The sequence below is a fragment of the Corvus cornix genome, chromosome 1A (genome assembly GCF_000738735.6).
Source record: "Corvus cornix cornix isolate S_Up_H32 chromosome 1A, ASM73873v5, whole genome shotgun sequence".
Lineage (NCBI taxonomy): Eukaryota > Metazoa > Chordata > Aves > Passeriformes > Corvidae > Corvus > Corvus cornix.
The window spans coordinates 30,024,655-30,044,946 of record NC_047057.1 but is presented as its reverse complement, the minus strand read 5'-3'; the positions used below and the strand labels follow the sequence as shown (position 1 = coordinate 30,044,946).

Sequence of the window (20,292 nt, the reverse complement as noted above, 5' to 3'; positions counted from 1 at the left end):
TATCTAAACACAGTATTATGTCAAATGACACTGTGCCCTGAAGTCCAAGAGTCTCTTTCCTTGTTAACAATGTCTGAAGCCATATTTTTAAAATAATCGGTGCACAAGAATACTGTAATATTTAAATATGCAATTTGGACACACATGATTACTGTTATAGCATGTATAATGTCAGCAACTGCCTATTTAAACTAGATAGAGGTGCCTCAATGTGGACACATTTGTGCCTCATTACTTCCCAAAATCTTAAGTTCTGTTTTCTATGTTGCTGGTACATTTAAGTTCAAACTTATTTTTCACACAAACTTCAAAGCAGAAATGTCAGCTGTAAGGTAATACAGAGAAAACCAGATAATGGGATACATTTTAAAAATCATCTGTCTGTTGTAACATCTGCAGTATTTCTCTTTCTGTTCCTTTTTATCTCACCATCTTCACAATGCCCAGTCTGTCTCAGCCTACATTACAGCCAAGTTAAAAAAAGCATTTAACAGAAACACAAACTAATTAATAGAGGAGTTTCACAAGCTTGACAGATATTTGGAAAGAAATTTCAGTTATATTTTACACCTTTCCCTGCTTTTACCAAAATCGTACAACACTGAGAATTCACAAGTTCATTAGAAGCCATAAACGATCCTCTAAACCTTCAGTCAAGGCAAGCAGAGCTGCAGAATGGCAGTAGTGTGTGTCCAGGCTGCCACTGCTGACTTGTGGATCCTGCTGTGCCAGCTTTTTTCTGCAGAGGAGCCTTTCTACATTACTCTCATGGCAGGTGCAAAACTTAATGTGCTGGGATGATGATAGCAGAACTTAACACGTCACTCGGGGTATAGACAGACTCGTTAAAGGAGTGTGATACTCTCATTAACAGCTTCCATTTCAGAAGTGACTGGTAGCCAACAGTAGCATTTACAGAGGTCAAGAAAACATTCCTACGTAATTTTTAACCCTAGAAATTACAAGAGAGCTCCCTATTTACTTGCAAAGGGCAGTTTTGGCTGCATAGACAGGTGCTTGACTGAAAAGGAATTGTAAATGCTTCGACTCAACAGCTTTCAGTAGTGTGTTACCTTTCTCCTCTTCTTCTCATGCAGGCTGCATGGTGTATGAAAAGCTTGGTGAGCAGGTCTTTGGTACCCCAGGGAGAATGATTGTCTTTGGATCTACATCTCTTCAGAATGTTGGAGGTAAAGGAAATGAGGAATACTGAAAAACAAAGCCCAGGAATATCTCAATAATTTTACAGCTACAAACAAGTCAGGTTCCTTCTCTCCATGACATCCAGGGATCTTCATGTTCCTCAATATAATTGTGGCTATCACTTTGTATGCAGCCCTTTAAAAATACTGCGTTACTGAGTGATCAGTAATTTACAGGGTCACAGTTTGGGGTCTTCTGTCATCAGACACTGATGTGGGAAAAGGTTCAGGATGCTTCTCGGTACTTGTTCCACAAACTATTTTACCCATTTTCTAAAATTACCTTCTTCTTCCTCCAGCAATGTTGAGCTATCTCTTCATAGTCAAAAATGAGCTGCCTTCTGCCATAAAGTTTCTAATGGGAAAAGAAGAAACTTTTTCGTAAGTTGAATTAGTTCTGGTACTTAGACTGTAGAAGTTAACATTGTATAGTAAAGTTTAAGCATATGTTTACAAAAGCTCTTAAGTATTGGATACCCTTTAGGTTTGTCAAAGTAGATTTTCACAGGAATATCTCAGGGGGTTAATAAAAGACAAGACACATTTGGGAATGAGAAGATAGATAGGAAATAAGAGCTTTAGTTGCCCTCTTTGCACACCAGATTTTCATGAAGAGTTTTGCTATATACAAAAACTGTTATCATAGAATCCAATATTTTGCAGTGTTAGGTAACACTTGAAATTTTTGGAACAATGCAAGTTAAAGATACTGTGTGTTTTCCTGCATTCTCAGCCTCTTACATGATTTTCCCCCTGAAACAATGTCCACAGAGTGAAATTCTTAGATACCAGCATGTGACAACTTCAGAATATAATACTTAGATTTCTGCTCCTTATCACTCTTTGGCATTTACCAGCTACTTTAGTAGAGGGGTGGCATTTTTTTATACGAGTAAATACCCCTTGCACTGGATTATATGGTGTGCTGCTACGCAAGGAGAAGGTGGTAGAGATCCCATTCTTCAGGCTTTCCTACTAAACTGGACCAGGCAATGGAAATGGGTCATACAGAACATCACTAACACTGTCCCTTCTCCTCTTTCTTTCTTTCCAGTAGGATGCAAAGCACTTTGGTAGAGGAAATACAGACTTGGGCAAGCTAGGGCATGCCAGCCTGCTGGAGCCTCGTTTGCTGCTCCAGTCACGTGCCTGGGTGGTTTGGCAAATTACTGTGGTGCCCCCCCTGGCCCCACTGTGCTCTGTGACCCTTTGCATGATCTTTTGTCATCCTGGCATGGAGGCTTATATCAGGTTACTGAGGTGGTTGTTCTGCCTCTCAGACCCACGCACTGATCTCCATGGTAGGGTAATACTTTGTCTGGTGACTATGGAAATCTGCCCTACCTGAGTCAGAGCACTGCTATGGATACATAATGAGTCTGCAAAGCCAAGATGTGGTCCTTTCTCTCCTTTTGTAGGAGCTTTTAGGGTACAGAGACCAAAGATGTTCTGTAAGTATAGCAATCAAAGAGGATGACTGAGGAAAACCAGAGAACGTTTAAGGTTGTGCTCATGGTGTGTTTTTAATGTTTTGTACAGGGAATGGTACGTGGATGGGCGGATTCTTGTTGTCACAGTGACGTTTTGTATAATCCTCCCTTTATGTCTCCTTAAGAACTTAGGTAAGATGAAAATGCCATCAGGGGAATCAAAAAAAGGAACCCAGACATCGTGCCACTGATGGCCAAACTGACAATTCAACTATAATAAAAATATGCTCTCATTGCAATCTAAGCAGCCTCCCTGATTCAGAAATAATCTGTGTTCTGAGCATTTTGAAAAAAGTAGGCCTAAATTATCACAGTATTGATAATTGAATATCACAGATTGAGCTCAGTGTAAACCAGCTTTATCCATACAATTGTGGAAATGGATTTTAAAAATTATGGTCGAGGGTCTTCATTTTGTAAGGTAATCTGGTTTATGTGTAAAAACAAGTTCACAAATGTTGAGATTACAAAAAACTTTACTATCAGCATCAAAATTTTTACTGGTGAGGTTAATTGGAAGTACTGAACTTTGAACTAAGATATATGTACAGGGAATTGCATTTTCTGATGTGTTTGAATCCACTGAGATGCCGGTAGGTATACTGTATTTTTTTAAAACCATGTAACAACATTTGGCACTGAAGTCCGTTTGAAATCTTCCTTTTGAGACAAAAACCCAAACTCAGCTGACATGACTCATATCAGGGAACCTGGATCACATTCTGACTGCAACTGCACACTTTCAGGTTTTTTTCAATTATCACAGCCTCTTTTAGAAGTAAAGTTAGTTAAACTGATGTAAAGGTGGCCCAGAGGAAGTCACAACAGGTCAGAGCAAGGCTGAGGCCTATCTGAAAGCTAGGAGACTTGAAAGACTATGGGAGGCTCCCACACCAGCAGGACATAGTTTTGTCCTGCCCAGAAGTTCACAATACATACTAAATGTTTAATACATTTGAACTTTTCATGAAGAAGCAAAAAAGTAAAAACCAAGATAAGACTAATAAAATTATTCTGTGTGAGACTTCCTTTTCATTTCTTTCAGGATACCTTGGCTATACCAGTGGATTTTCATTAAGCTGCATGGTATTTTTCCTGGTAGTGGTAAGTTCAGCTTGCTTTCTTTGTTGGATGAGTCACTTAGAATCACAGAATTGTTAAGGCTGGAAAAGACCTTTAAGATGATCAAGTCCAACTGTCAACCCAGCACGCTGTTCATCATTAAACTATGTTCTCAAGTGAAGTATCCACTTGTGCATTTTTTAAACACTTTTAGGGACAGTGACTCCACAAATTCCCTGGGCAGTCTTGCCAATGCTTTACAACTATTTCCATGAAAAAAGATTTCCTAATGTCCAGTCTGAACCCCCCCTGGTGCAACTTAAGGTCATTTCGCCTCATCCTGTCACTTGTTACCTGGAGGAAGAGGGTGAACCCCACCTGGCTACAGCCTCCTATCAGGTAGTTACAGAGAGCAATAAGGTCCCTGCTGAGCCTCTTTTTCTCCAGGCTAAACATCCCCAGCTTCCTCAGCAGCTCTTCTTATGACTCACTCTATGTCCTTTAGCAGCTCTGTTGCCCTTCTCTGGATATGCTCCAGCACCTCAATGTCCTTCATGTAGTGAGGGGCCCAGAACTGGACACAGCACTTGAGGTGTGGCCTCACCAGTGCTGAGTCCAGGGAAATGATCGCTTCCCTAGTCTTGCTGGCCACACTATTGCTGATAAGAGGCCAGGATGCCCACAATTTCACTGATATTTTAATTTTAATTTGCTTTTTATTATTGTTTTAGCAATTAGCTATCTTCTGCTCTTATTCTAGGTTATTTACAAGAAGTTTCAAATTCCCTGTGATGGACAAGGGCTAAATGCAACATCACCTATCGTATCAAATAGCTCAGCACATGAACATATGTGTAAGCCAAAGTATGTTATCTTTAATTCCAAGGTATGTTTCTTTTTATAATACTTACTTTTAATTAACATAATATATGCACCTACACCCCATGTTCTTGTTCTGATCAGCACCACAAAGGGCCTGATTCTCCATGGTTCCACTTGTGATCCAGTGGTGAATACACAGTGGGTCTCCTTGCCCAGTCCCACAGAGATGCCGTGGTGAATGTTCCTCCTTGCAGTCTTGTCCTGCCCCAGTAGTAGATGTGTTAAGGCTGTGAGCCTGAGCTACCACTGGACGATAAATGCTTTTTTAGGAGATTTTTCCTTTCCACTGCTGCTTATTGTCCATGCTGCAACTGTGCCTTTAGGCTGTTGTTCAGTAGAGACTGAGTAAGCCACACACACCTGCATCCAAAGCCCAGAAGTAATCTCTGTCCTTCTGCACACAAACCACTTCTTTGTAACAGGGTACATGTTTCTGTAGCCATGTGGTGAACTGGATTGTGAAAAGGATATGGCTGAAAGATAATCCAGCAGATACTTGGTTGCCTTTCAGCTGGATGCTTCCCTCCATCACCACACAGCTGCAGAAAAAGTTGGTCTGAGAGAATGTGAGAAAGCAGCTGTCTGTAACTGTGGGAGCAGGAGGATGGCTCCTGTCAGCTGTGCTGGGATGCAGTGTTCCCAGTAAAACAGCACCTTATCCAGCAGGGAATGGTCCTCAGGGCCTTAGTTGCATTCATAGGGAATGCACATTTATAGCAGAGGTGTGCAAAAAGTAATTTCATTTTAAATTTAACCCACCAGCTTCAGTTGAAGAAGCCAGTCGAAGCACTTTTCTTTAGTTGGGGGTAGCCATCACCCCAGATCCAGCATGATGGACCAAGAATTAGTTAACTTGGTGTGCAACAGCAGCTTAGGTATAGGTATATTTCAGAAAGCATTGAAGGGTAGTCTTCTTCTGCAGTGAGTGTCATCATTTGCTTCAGAGCCAATGGAGGTACTTTGGAAGGATCAGTCCATCTGAATTAGGCATGCTGGAGCTGAACTCCAGAGGTTTGCCCTCAGGCCTAACAATTTGCCAGTCATTTTAGCAACTTCAGTGTGTGAGAGGAGAGACAGGACAATTTCACAGAATAGAAGGACATCTGAGGTTGGCAGAGACCTGGAGGTCACCAGGTCCAACGCCTGTGCTGAAGCAGGGCCACCCAGCACTGTGTCCAAGCAACTTCTGAACATCCCTACAGATTGATACACCACAACAGGACTGTGCTGTGAGTGAGGGAGAGGTGGCGAAGGCCTGGGCAAGGAAGGACCTCCGGGGAGCAACCAGCACATTTACTGAATCCATTAGGCCTGGGGTGCACCACAGGTGTCTTTGTGTGGGAAGGGGATGCCTGTGGCCAGCACAAGCAGATCTCAGAGGGCGGGACAGAGCTGCATGTAGGAATGGACTCATGTTGTCCTTAGAGGAGGGCCTGTTTTTCCTGTGACCCCTGCTCATACTTGTTCCCTCAGGAGAGTGGAAGTGCCTGAGCACTGATACAATTTGTGAAGTTTCACTGAGGGCTGAAACCCACTTGAGTACTTAGTGGAGAAGGGTCTGAGGTCCCGCTTGGAGGCCTCCTGTGCTTCCTGGTGACATAATGGTCTTTCTTTTTCCCCAAGAAAAAGCATGCTCCTTCCACAGCACTCCTAGTCCTTTTGTTGGCCTGGGAAATGGAGGGATTCATTCTGGTACCTTGAAATATCCATTTATTTGTAAGTTCTGCATTCCTGTTCTCTTTTCTTACAGTCTGGATACGGGCTTCTTCTTCAGGACTTCAGCCTTAGCACCATGGGTGCGCACCCCTCTCCATGCCAAGGCAGGGTAGCGTAGCGGTGACCCACCACACGTCCCTTTTACGCGTGACACTGTGCTAGTAACGGTGGCAGTAGCTGGGCAGGCAAACCCATCCCAGGGGGCAAAGCCAGCAGCAGCGTGACATCCAGCTCTGTGCTCTGCGAGCACAGTCAGGGCTGCACTCACGCCACCAACGCAAAGGCTTTGTCCTCTTGTTGAAAGCGCACTGTTTTCCACATTTCATTAAATACGTGCTAATTGACAGGTCTTCTGCCTTCTCAGAAAGGCTCTCAATGTTTGGTTGAAGAGTCCAGTGAGCTGGGAGCTGAGGTAGTTGAACATGGAACATTTCTTCACACCACTGGGGGAAATGTCACTTCTTAACTTATTTTCTGAAATTCTCTCTGAACAGACCGTGTACGCTTTGCCCACCATTGCTTTTGCATTTGTGTGCCACCCATCAGTCCTCCCGATTTACAGCGAACTTAAAGAGTAAGCCCTTTTTTTTTTTAGAGTTGATTGTTTTGAACCATTTTACATGGAAAATGTTAGCACAGAGGTGCTCTGAATCATTCGTGCCACTCAGAGGTGTGCTTTAGTAACACCCAGCATGCCAACTAGTGTGGCTGTCAGCTAGGAAATCTGGCCTCCTAGGCATACTGTGCCCCTGGGGCAGGGGCGAGGGAGGTGGAGAATAATGCAGTACTTGGGAGTTTTCCCTGGAAGTACACAGCCGCCTGGGGGGAGCCAAGTTCTGCCGACTGACATTTGGCATAGGAGAGGCGTGTGTTCCACTAACAGCGTTTGTTCCACAGCATTAGTGCAACTAAAAATCTGTTGCAGTACCAGGAAAATAAAAGTGCTTTCAGCCTCACTGATATTAAAAGACCTTTGTTGGTGCTGCTGTCTCAGTGACACCTCCAGCTGGGATGGGCTGTGGGGAGCTGGAGACCAGCCCTGCTGTGACATTGCTGGCAGCCCTGGGCAGCTGCAATGGTCCTGGGCTATGAGGGAGCCCCAGGGAAGAGGTCAAGGTCAGTCAGACTCATGACTACCCTCAGACACTTGCTGGGTGCTTTAAATTTCAAGTGACTGGAGCAGGTTCCCAGGTACCTATTAGGGCATCCTTGTGTGGATTTAAAAGTCTGAGTTGAGGTACTGGAGTGGGAATTCTTCAGAATAAATATCTAAAGATTAAATGTTTACATTTAACCTAATTTACAGGTCTGCATAAATCCAGTATTTTCTACCCATGGGGACACAAATATTTCCCTGCAGTCATTCTGAACATTTTGGGTTTTTTTTTTTCTCTCTGTATAATTTTATGCTTCCTTCATTTTGACCTTTTAATTTAATTACCAAAGTGTTTCAGGGTCATCCTCTCTCCACACGGCTTCACTGTTGAAGCAGGTACAGACGTGGAGCAGAGCCACAGGTCGCACCCACTATTTTTTGACTTAAGCCTCAAGTAGGGTCCTTTTCCCCAGTCCTTGTCTTCCTTGTGCAGCTGTCAGTGAGTTTCTGTTTTAAATTAAAATGAATTCATGAGTCTCCCCAGAATTACTATGCTTATGCAAACACCTAATACATTTTGAAACAGCTATGGAAAAATCCAGACCAACCATTCTTATGTGTTCTTTTCTTGTTCTTTCTCCAGCCGTTCACAGAAAAAAATGCAGTTGGTTTCAAATATCTCATTTTTTGCCATGTTTCTGATGTACTTTATGACTGCCATATTTGGCTATTTGACTTTCTACGGTAAGTATGCAGTTCTTTACTTATCAGAGTAGAAAGGGGATACATGTAAAATCAATAGTGTATCCCAGCTGGAAAGGAAAATCCCATCCACTTATATTAAAATACTTTTCCAAATAATTTTCCTTAAAGTTCTCATATTGAAGTTATCAATCCTTTCCTCCTTTTCCCCTGTGGATGAAAAGCACAAATGAAAGTATTATTTGCAAAAGGCATTTTCAAAGTATGAGGGAGAGATTGTTCTACAGAATTGGGGATTAGCTGGGCCCCACTAAGATTTTGTTCCAAGGTCCTCACCTGAATGATGTGTGCATTGGTAATGGCTGAAGCATGCAAAAATTGAGACAGATTTGAGAGCAGGTCCTAGGAAATGAGCAACAAATCAGCCATCACAGCTTTTTCACTTTCTTAGTAACACTTTCATCATAGAGGCAACAGACCAAATGTTTTCCCTGTGCCCCTAGAGTTGACCTGTTCAGGTCTTGGTTAAACAAACTGGCAGTGAAGGTGGGGAAGCTTTGAGTGTTGTCCCAGCTCAGCCACCAAAGGATGATGATCTCAGTGTTTGAGACTCCCACCCTGTCTTTTTCCATGCATATCAGTTCAGTTAACAAACAAATTATGTCGTATCGCTAAAGGATACAATATGTATGCCCTAAAGGCACAATTGTTAAGTAAAGTAGGATAAAATATGAATGTTGCCCAGGAAGTTACTCCCATGTTCCAATATCATGAGAATGTTGAAAAGTAGTGTCTTTTTCCGTGGGCCATTAAGGGGTCACAAGACAGGTGACAAAGCTGATGTTTGCCTTTTACCTCAGAGTCACCCATCAGTCTTCTCCACCCTATTCCAAGTGACATTTTTGTTACAACCTCCTCATTCATTATACTGTCCCTTGTTAGCCACCAATTACAAGAGAAAAAAAATAAGTAAATATGAAATGTGGCTTTTTTTTTCAAAAGTGTACCTATCTCACATTTGCTTTTTCAGACTCTCATTCTGATTATGAGGCCTTGAGTATACATGTGTTGAAGTAACTTGAGGTCATCTGTTCTAATTTTCCCAATAAACCCACAAATAGGCTGCAAGTGACAACAGCATCAGCCGTTCTCATCCAGCTGCTCCCATCTAACACATTTTCGTAGAGATGCATCAAATTAGCAGCCCCAGGGAGCAAGTGGGTGTAAATCAGCATGGACCCCTTCGCTTTGGCAGGGAGGAGATTCTGATGTGATTGCCCCAGGGATCTGAGGAGGCAGATCTGTGGCGCTCCTCTCTGGGAATCTCCCACATCCCTCAAGGACGAGGGTCTGGAGTCCATGGAGGAGGTAGGGGCTGCGTCCTTCTGGCCCTCCTGAGGGGGAATGGTGGAGGAATCCCTGGGGTGTCTTGTGTGCCTCTCCCCACATTAGGCATCCCTGCTCTCCAGCACTGAGAGCCCAGAGGTGGAAGCTGTGGAGCTCTGCTGGGCCTTCTGCAGTGTCAGTGCAGTGACAGGCTGCAAAAAAGACACTGAGGGAATATAGAGTTCCTCCATAAAATTCCTTCCTTCTTCCCCTTGAGACTGAAAAGACCTTACCTTTCATATGTTCACTTACAGTGTTCTAACCCTCTTCTCTACCCTTACCTGGGTAAGAACAGTATTTTTATTGTGACCATTTCTTCTTTACACCAATAGTACTTGTCTGTTTGCTGTGTTCTCAAAAGTGTTGCAGTGATGACTATATTTACATTGCAGAATTACAGAAAAGAGGTGTTTTTCTTCCCCTAAAAGGTCACAGTGTGGTTGGGCTCTGTGGTGTATCTAGCTGAAAGGAAAACAGACCTTCAACTGTAAGCCTTGCCCTTCACTTCCTACCTGGCTGCAGCCCGTGAGCGGTACAGAAGTTGCAGTCTGTGCTTGCAGGAGCAGAGTAAGCTCTGTGTTGCAGAAGCTGTGCATGTGCCCGGCTTGAAAACCCCACTCCTGATCTGCAGGGAGGTGGGAGAGCGTTTTCTTTCTCCTGGTGGGGATTCAGGCACTGCGTAGGTGGTGTTGACCTGTGGTCTCTACCCAGAAGGGCATCCTGGGGGGAGCATACACATTTTGCCACAGGACAGATCCCTCTGCCTCCAGGAATACATGAGGTTTTACCAACTGCCAAAGATGGTAAATTAGACATGGCCCCTGGGTTCCCTTTAAGAGCTGTTATGTTTTACCACCAGCTTTCTAAGATTAGCAGGCAGAAACGAAACATGGGCCTAAAAAGGGGCAGCAAGTGTGTTTTGTGGCATGCTTAACAGCCAACCCCTTAGGTTATTGCTTGTGGATATTTAAAAATTACAAAGCAAACACATAGGTCCCTCAGCAACTTGGTTTTCCTGCTGGTTAGTACATGCAGACCTGCTCTGCACTATTTATCACAGCTTCAAGGAAACAGTTTGGCAGGAGGTTGTATTAAAATATTGCCAGCCCCTCCCCGTTAAGCACCCCTGTGATTTGTCTTGGCTGCTGGGGCTGCTGGCCAGTGTGGAGCTGAGCTGCGGGCTCTGCTGGCAGCCCTCAGAGGAGCTGCTGAGGGATTTGAGTGCAAATTTCAGAGCATCCTGCTGAGAGCTGACCTGAGATAGGCTTTGTTCTCAGTTGAGAACAGGGGCACTGCTTTTCGCTGGAAGTTTATTTGCTGTTTAGACTAATTTAGCTCAAGACCTTGCAGTTTATATTAAGTTCAGCCATTGCAGTGCATGTGTTTATTTTTATATCATTTAAAACTTCTAAAAAGTCCACAGAACCAATTAAAAATAGCTGATTTCACTTTACCTATTTTTGTTTATATGTGTATATGTAAGCAAGCTTTCATGTATGTCTCACTGTTGTCTCTTCTACAGTGAAAATTACTTTAGACTTAGGCATGTGCTGTCATGAATTAAGATGCATTCCTAAATCAGGCCTCCAAAGGATTAATCCGGAATAATGGGATCATTGGGATTTTGTTCAAAGCTCTGTTTTAACTGAAGAATGTTTCATTCCATACTCTTCTGTTTACAGATAAATCACTTGTTGTTCAAGAAGGCTGTTGTTAAGCAATGATTTTTGTGGACTAATTGCCTTTTTGCCAGAACACTTACCTTACTGTCTTTCCCATAGAGAATGTGCAGTCAGATCTGCTTCACAAATACCAGAGCAAAGATGACATCCTCATCCTGACCGTGCGCTTGGCTGTGATCGTGGCGGTGATACTCACCGTGCCGGTGCTGTTTTTCACTGTAAGTGAAGAGGTCTGCGTGGTTTGGAAGTTGGTAACAGCTGTACACAGCACATTTCTTCAAACCACAGTCCAGTGGTGGCTGAGACTACAGTGTTGCAGCTACAAAAAGAGCTTGAGCTTGGATTAGTCTTTTCTGGTGCCAGACTCCCACTAACTTCTGGAGAAGTTCTCTATGCAGTAAATAAATAAATCAGTTTTGGTCGTACACCTGTTTTATATTGAATCTGCAAGGTTCCTCTCTTACTTCACATCACTTTACTGGAGCAGGCTCAGAGGTGAAGTTCCTTTTTAAGTGGAGAAGGATTCAAAAAGGCATGTTAAAAAAAAGAGGAATATCCTACTGCACATGTACCTACAGTTCTGAAATAACAATTTTAAGGAGTATTTCAAAGGACATTACATCAGGCAACCCAGAGTTTCTGACAGATCTATGCAGCACTTGTCACATGAAGAACCAGTTAAAATAAACATGGGAAGCTTTGAATTGGCTTATAGACTATTCTTGACAGAGAACTTTCTCTCTCTCTCCCTACAGGTGCGTTCATCATTATTTGAGATGGCCAGAAAAACAAAATTTGACTTATGCCGTCATGTTTTGGTTACTTTTGTTCTTTTGGTTATCATCAACCTGTTAGTCATCTTTATCCCATCCATGAAAGATATTTTTGGAGTTGTAGGTACAGTATCCTGGTTTTGTACTACTAATAAAAAAGAGTTACTAATCAGCAATGCAATAATTAGCTGTTGCTGACAGTTAACAAAACTCATTCATTTGAATTTTGCAGGGGTCACTTCTGCCAATATGCTGATTTTCATTCTTCCTTCGTCATTGTACTTAAAAATTACACAGCAGGATGGATCAAAGTTGACTCAGAGGATTTGGGTATGCATTCCATTCCCATCAATGCAACACTTTCCTCTTGTCATTCTCTATAATGTACCAGGTGCAAAGCAGACCTAATCAGAACATATGTGTGAGCTCCTTTACATTACGTTCCCCCTGTGCTTCAGTCAGCTGGCAGCTGTGCTCGCCCTGCTGCTTTGCTTACTTTGGGGATCCCCTGGTGGAGGGGCCATGCCATGCATGGCATCTTGTGTTTTAGGGAGGCTCTTCTCTGTGGCATGAGGTACTTACTTCCCTGGCTGACAAGCAGCAGTAGCTGTCAGCAGGGTGCAGGAACCCCTCCAGCCCACCTCAGCAAGCCTTTCAGCCCAGCAAGCTCTCTCTGTGTGTTGATCCAGAAAGCATGCAAAGTGCTTCATTTGCAGTATTCCTCATGGTTTCAATGGACCTGAGTCAGACTTAGGGTGGTTCCACATGAAGCAGCCAGCTGAAATGTTATGTTAGCTGTTTGGCATGCATGAGCAGATAGGAATGGGCCTTGGAAAGATTTTCCCAGAGAGAGCTGCAGCTGAAAAGATATAACACTCCTGTGTATTCCCAGTCTAACAGGGCATGCACTGCAAGCATTCTAAGGTCAGACCTTTCTTCTCTGAGCAGACAGGTAGAAAACATGTTTCACTTTGGCTGCATCCACAGATCCCATGACAAAAAGGCTGGACTTTGATGAACACATATCCAGTGGGAAGAACATACTGATTTCTGTGAGGCTTTGGAAGGAGCGGAGCTGATCAGTCCTAAAAACAGACTCACTTAATCCTCTTTAGGGATGATCAGTATTTAAGAAGTGAATTGAAAGGAGAAAAAAAAATTAGTTTGGTGTTCAGCGAGTAATTATTAATGACGCTAATCTGTTTAATTATCTGTGGGTCTTGTCTTTACCAGAAGTGCTAGCTCATTTTAGCTGATAACTTTGATACATCACCTTGTGAATCTCCTTAAGAGAAGTTAACATACTTGAATTAACTGTCTTTTCATTTGTTAAATTTCTCTCCTTTTTTTTTGTTTCAGGCTTCTCTTTTCTTGGCACTGGGGGTATTGTTTTCCCTAGTGAGCATTCCCTTGGTCATCTATGACTGGGTACAGTCAGGAGGCAGTGCTGAAGGCCACTGAAGTTCACCTTCTTCTCAAAAGAAGATAACCCTGTTTGCTACACACCAAAATTGCAACCATCCGTTCTGTTGTCTGTTCCACCTTTTGTGAGTTTACTCAAATCAAATCCAAATAATGATTATCCAGTACTGAAAATACTATTATGGGTGTATTTTCTTGCAGAAAACAGACCCATTCTTCCAACAGGCATATCACTCTTTGATCAGCAAAAAGTCTGTGTGTTGTCCATGAGACTATATAGAGCATCGCTCATAGAAATTCATCACAAGTTTCTCCTCTTCCACCCATGAATTGCATTGTTCCATTATTACCCTTAGCCCTTTAGCCACAAGCTCTGCTCCTTTAGGGCAGCAGTGCCTGTTGCTGTCAATTCCAACTAGAGTGTTGTCCATTCATATCCTTCCCCCCTCTTTTAGCCAAAACTCTGCTCTCTTAATTGTATGCATCTGGTTTGTTGGTTTGTTTGTTCTGTTGCTGTTTCAGGCACCATTTGCCTCACTGGGTTAAGGGTAGCATTCTGGATACAGGCATGAAAAGCACCACAAGAGCAAAACTGAGCGCTGTGTAAGCATAGGTCCTAAATCCGGTGCTTCTCTTCAATGTTTTGGGGGGGGGGGGGCGGAGCCAGCCCCAGGCCTTGGCCCATCCATGGCTTTGGGAAACAGACTGTGTTGTGTGTGTGTGTGTGTGTGTGTCTTTGTGATGTGGTGCAGGGAGCAGGAGAAGAACAGCCACCACTGCCAGCCACCATTCCCCTGGCACACTTGAGTTGGAGGCTGACCAGAACTTGACCCCAAACCATGAGTACTTGAGCCTGAAGGGAAGCAGACATTTGGAGATTTCCATAAGAAGTCTGCATTTTCTTCAGCATTACACTGTTCAGTAATGCTCCGTTGCTCTCAGAAAAAAAATACCAAGCTCCAGTTTTGTTAAAACCTACGCATTTAATCATACCTCATGCCTTTTCCATACCTTGTAGGGACTGGCTCCTCTCTTGTGTCTTACCCTCCTCCCACTGAAGTCAGTGGGGTCTTTGACAGCAGTGGGAGCAGGATTTGACTCACTCTGCCAAACTACTGGATTTCTAATGGAAATTGAAATCTGTAACATTTCTTTAAATGAACAGAAATACTTTTTATATTTAAAAGATTTACATTTACAATTTACATTGTTCTCCATAACAAAAGATAATTACTACTAGCAGAAACACTGTAAATTGCAACAGTCGTCCACAGAATAAGCATTTGCCTAATGCCTTATAGCTGGTGTAGAGAACTACGTGTAGAGACTCAAAAGCCAAGCAGGTGATCACTCACCATCCTGAGCAGACATCTTCTGTTAGTGCACTGTCAGCAGCATAAACGTGTTCACTTTGTGTCATTCACCATGTGAGCTAAAAAGTGTCTCAGAATATGAGCGTGCCTCCCACTGAAAGAACTAATGGCTAAAGGGAGCCCTGCTTCATGCCCAAGGTGATGCCCTTGGTGTGCTCAAGCCATACCTGTCAGTATGCAGTGACCCTCTTGTTCTCAGTAGCTGGTTCGTTGACAACACCCTTTGTAACTGTGGAAGCAGACTGTCATCAGCTGTGAGGAACCTGTCATTGCAACTTGCTCTTTTTAAGGTTAGGGATAGGGTATTTGGGATCTTGGGGTTTCTGTGAGCTATTGAATTGCCTCAGTTGCCATTGCCTTGTCCTACATGGCTTGAAGTCACTGAGAGTTGAGATCACAGAACACGTCTCAGGACCCTGAAAGTTGGTTTCTAAAGATAACATCCAGAGAGGTTCGTTTGGGGCCTTCCTAGGAATTTGGGCATTGAGATGCACATTGTTCATGCTCCAGAAACTAAGCCTACTAAGCCCAGATTTCCAGATCTGTACCTTAGCATAGGCGGTGAGGTGCTTGCCTCTGACAATACTTCACTGTGATCCAGAAATAAGGCAGAGTGGATTCCACAAGCTGCCCAAGTCCTTGGAGTAGCCCAGCAGCAAGAACAAACCTGGAAGCCTTCTCCCTCCAGGCAAAGTGACCTGCTAGACTGCAGTGCAGGGTTCTTTTATTCTGCCTTCCTCCAGGCCCCTGAGACCTCCACTCGCAGGCTCCCAACAAGTTCTCTGGTGCATCATCCTTTCTCCCAAGCACCCCCTAGCCCAGCCTTTAACATACGAAGTGCTGAGCTATTTGGGATCCCTGGGCTGAGGTCCCTTGTGCTTTCCTGTGGCTGGTCTCAGACCCTTGCCTGTGATGGTGCAGGTCACCAGTTCTCTCTGCGCTGTCTCTTTATGGGACTGATCCCTGCCTTTATTCTCAGAGAAGTCCTTACCATAGCCTGCAAGACCAAGTGTTAGGCAAGCTCTGGGGAGTAGAGCCTGTGATTGGTTCTTACCTCTTTGCACCTCATTCCAGGCATCTTCTCAGCTTAGGATGTAAATTTGTGGTTTTCCTTTTGCAGGCACCCAACCCTCAGTGGTCACTGCAGTAGAAGCCCAGCATCTCACTCCATTCTCTGATTCAGCTTGCTGAGGTTGCATTTCAGGTTTTGAGGTGCCTTATAATCTCTCTGGATCTTATCCTAAAAAACCTAACTCAGACCTGAGAATGCTGTACAGTGTTATCCTTAAGATGCTACCAGGATCTCCTGCTTTCCTCCCCCTTTATCTTTCTTCTACTACTGATTAATGAGCAGTACAGCTCTGTGCATAGGGGGGGTTGTGAGAGACGAGATACTGGGAATGACTTTGAAGTGTCCAGGTATGAAGTAGTAGAGGTCTGCTGCACAGGGTTCCAGCAAGGTCACATCTGTGACATCTCCCTCCTCGTTCCTCTCCCCCTGCCCTGCCCCCAGTAGTCTGTAGTCTGCTGTTTGAAATACCAACCATTGAGTTTTGGCACCCAACTTCCTTCGACTTGAAGAGCTGTTGGGTCACTGATTGTTCATCCTCCTAAATCTCCTCCATCACTATTCCTCTCTCTCCTCTTTGCTATTCTGCCTTCTTCTTTTTCCCAGTTTGTTTTGTATACTGGAGATTTACTGAATAAATAGGGAGAATGAGCTGAGTATGCATAGAGTGAAATTACCCAAGGTACTGGACCACCAAAGCATGTCTTATATACTGAAAAATGGATACCCAAAATATTAAGTCTTTAAACAGACTTTGTTTCTGGGTCTCTTAAAAATAAAAAAAAATAAAAAAAAAGAGGGAATTTTGCTTAGACTGATTTACTGGCATCATATTTATAGATATTTATGGAAGGGAATCATGTGTTTATTGATGTCTGTGGTAATGAACGTGAAATAACGTGCTTTTTGTTTTCTCATCAGGTTTATACATTCTTAACAGAATGCAATAGACCCTGCTGTAACTGTCAACATCAGTGATGGATGACAATATTTGTATGAGGTTATCTGTAAAATGTACTGCTGTTATTCAGTTCATTTGGAATAGTGAACCTGTAGCCACGATTGTATGAGTCCCACATTTTAGTTAGGATTTTAAGAGCACAGTGAAATGCTGTAGGAGTTTCTCTGTTGTAAAATTAATAGGATCCAGAGTACCATATCTACTTAGTAGGTGATAGCATGCTTTCTTTTCATAGAGAGTTTATCACTATTGTGAGCACTGCAAGTGTCATAGACTGGATGCCAAATTGCTCCTAATAACTGCAAAAAAAATCTTTAAAATGCTCATTTGTGTAATAGCAACAATCAAGTGGTGAGGGACAAGGAAGGACTAATTAGAAGCAGGGACTACCAATAAGATTGTAAGAAGTAATCCTACACTTAAAAGACAGCCTTGCTGCCTTTCCTAGTCCACAGCACATTGCAAAGAAAATAGTTACGGGCTTAAAGCAACCGTAATACAGCTGCCCTTCTCTGTCCAATGGCAAACATGCCTAGGTAGTAAAACACAGTAAATAGTTATTTGGGAACAGTATCTCGGGGCAGTGACCAGTGACCTCTCTGGGTGATGCTTGCTACTGGTCAGAGGGCTGATGCCAAATCTGTGCATCAGCACAGACCTTTTGTAGAGCTGACATGGACCAAGTGGTGCCTGGCACATGTGCAGGCCCAGGGCACAATAATAGCTGGTCTCATCCTGCGAGGTCAGGGATGGGGATGCTCATCCGCTCCGAGGGCTGCTCTTCTGAGCCACATAAGAACCCGAAGCCTGTGCTCCACTTGTAATAGGTCACACGTGCAAGTGTGGGTTGGTTGATATGTGGGTTTTGTCTGTACATCCGCCTTACAATGCATAAGTGCAACACAGCTCTCTGATATTGAGTATTAAAGAGTAACAATTAATGGTATGTCTAGCTTATCTTTAAATGGATACATTTCTTTGCTTGAACCTTACATTAAGGCTAAAGAGCACCTTGGTCAAAACAAAACTTTTCATGTGGTGGTGTCCCACCTCCAGTCCTACTGCCCCACTCCAGTGCCTGTAGGAGAAAGGCACCACAGAATGTACTCTGCTCCATCAGCAGCTCCATGAGATGGCTTTATCCGCTGGCGCCATGGTGCTTTCATAAACAAATCCCCAGAGCCCTTGGTGTCAGAAAATCCTTATTTCCTATAACGTACAGCAAAGAATGTTTTATTTGTATCTAATGTAAGGATTTCTGTAACAAACTGTGAAAAAAAAAGATAATTAATTAATAAAAGGTACAGGGCTGGAAAGTCTAGAATTCACAAATTGTACACATACCTATGTTTCTGAAGACAAATCTATGCAGTTGTGTTGTATTGTAGGAAATTCCATTTTTATGTACATATATATTGTAAATAAATAGGATGCTGTATATTTTTGCAGTTGTTTATCCCCTATGAATAGAAGTGTTGAGATAGGCTCTGCATATTAAGAATAATTTTAATAGAAATACAAATACTTTAGCTTCTTAGAAAAATGTATATCCTTTTCCTTCTCCCAAGAGTTCACAAGTTAAATCCTAAACTTGAAATTATAATTACATCCCTAAAGTAAAAAGAAAAATAAAAAGTCCAGTTAAATTGCTAGGATTACTTCCAGTGGACAACTCCCTGTTTTCTCAACAGCAAGTTTGCCAGTCTTCCTGTTGGGTAAAATATCTCCCTTGTTAAAGGGCCCCTTTGGTACCCAGATACCTCTTACTTCCTCAGCTGAGGTCAGTTGGTAGTAAAGTCCTGAAAAGGCTTTATGGAGGAAACCATGGCAAACTGCAGCCAGCAATTTGACCCAGCATTATGCTGTGTTGTATCCAGGTGTATATTTACCCAGAAGTCAGGGCAGAGCTTCTGCATTTCCATTTTCAGCCATCAGAAATGCCAGTAGTTCAGAAAAAAGAATGACAAGCCAGGGGTGGGCAGCAACCAAAGCAGTTGGTGCCATTTCCAGCCCCTCCTGTGGCTGCTCTGCCTCAGACCCTGCTGCTCTCATGTGACCTAGACACTGGCACCTGAGGCTGCCAAGAGCTTCCCTGGCCAGGGACTGCTTGCACATCCCACCATGTGAACAGGCAGAGGTCGTGGGATAGCTGCATGTCCAGGGGTGAGGGTGATGGGAGGGGAGGGATGGGTATGTCCTGAGATTGCATCCATCAGAGGCCTTGCATAGACTTTCTCACTGGTAAAGCATGGAAACGTTTTTTCAGGACTGCTGAAAATTTGAGGTTAAGAAATGCATCTAAAAATAATTGTGGGTTTTTTTCATGTTTACTTCATGGGCTTGGATGAAAATGAAATAATATTTGCTTTTATCATGAGCACAAATTTGGGGGAAAAACCTATATACAGTCAGTTCTATAGAGCTTTTCAAATTAATACCAGTGTACATTTTGTTTTCAGTGTTATAGCCAACAAAATTTAAACTGTAAAGGTATTTTTCCACTAGACTTGAACTTTGCATTGTTTATAGAAACCTGTTTTTAGTGTCCCAACATATGCTAGGGCTCACACAGATCCAGTATAAACAATGTTGTTTGAATCATGTATGCTTGATACAAGCTCATCTCTAATACGATTGTTGAAGTGAGTCATCAGTAATATTTTGCTTCTGTTAACATCACCTGTTAACTTTGTGCTGCTCATATTCAAATAAACAACAGTTTTTCAGTTTCTATGTGTAAATAAAATGTATCAAGTTCTATGATCTCTCTGTTACCTCTTAGTTTTTAAACATTAAAATAGTGATCTAAATCAATGTTGGGGCCATATTCATTCTTCCAAAGGGATGACAATGTGTCCTTTTAATGACTTGAACAGCAAATGCTCCCTGCTCTTCATACAAGTATTTTCACTGAATTTAGGGCATGCAGCTCTTGCAAAGCCAACTACATTAGATTTGGTGCAGGATATAGAGCAAAGCATCAACAGACGGCTATGGAACATTAGGGTGAAGTTTCTGATACAGTTTTAGAGGGACCTGAAGCTGGGGCAGATGGTTACAACAGTCTGAAGTTGCTGAAGATGACAGCATTCCTCAAGGCCAGTACTTATTTCTGCCTACTCCTTGAAAACTGCTTGCCAGTCTGTTTCAAGGTCAAGTCAGGCAGTTTAACTTAAAGGGCTGCTGTTAAGTTGGGTTTGTGTTTAGATGTCACAGTTGTGCCCGAAGTGACTAAACCCCTGCCAGACTTTTCTCGGCTATGGAAGCAGAAGCCATTAGCAGATGTGTGAGGAGGATACCCAAAGACACTAATGTTGTAGGCAGCTGTATCTGCCGAAGTACCTCTGACAAAGTCTTAAGAGGTCTGCAAAATGCTAACTTTTTGCCTTTGACCACTAATTTTACTAGTGTTCAGATTATAGTGACCACCTACAAAAAGGCCTCTTGGCTAGAGTCCAAACAACTGAAGAGCTTAC

The 20,292-nt window shown here is 43.0% G+C and overlaps 1 protein-coding gene across 2 annotated transcripts in view; it reads left to right on the top strand.

The window, feature by feature from the left end:
* The window catches only part of SLC38A1 (solute carrier family 38 member 1), a 42,176-nt gene extending 22,546 nt beyond the window's left edge, over positions 1-19,630 (top strand). Inside the window, exons 6-17 of one of the 2 annotated variants that reach the window (XR_005604407.1) lie at positions 1,098-1,190; positions 1,502-1,583; positions 2,742-2,824; positions 3,738-3,796; positions 4,515-4,640; positions 6,847-6,926; positions 8,092-8,192; positions 11,318-11,436; positions 11,974-12,115; positions 12,224-12,321; positions 13,351-13,538; positions 16,777-19,630. Coding sequence is in view for 1 of the 2 variants with exons in the window: in XM_039570308.1 (XP_039426242.1) it covers positions 1,098-1,190; positions 1,502-1,583; positions 2,742-2,824; positions 3,738-3,796; positions 4,515-4,640; positions 6,847-6,926; positions 8,092-8,192; positions 11,318-11,436; positions 11,974-12,115; positions 12,224-12,321; positions 13,351-13,452 (1,085 nt within the window). In the remaining variant the exon portion in view is untranslated. Of the gene's footprint in view, positions 1-1,097; positions 1,191-1,501; positions 1,584-2,741; positions 2,825-3,737; positions 3,797-4,514; positions 4,641-6,846; positions 6,927-8,091; positions 8,193-11,317; positions 11,437-11,973; positions 12,116-12,223; positions 12,322-13,350 lie in introns of both variants that reach the window. The other variant, XM_039570308.1, reaches the window with a different exon arrangement.
* The last annotated feature ends 662 nt before the right edge of the window (positions 19,631-20,292 follow it).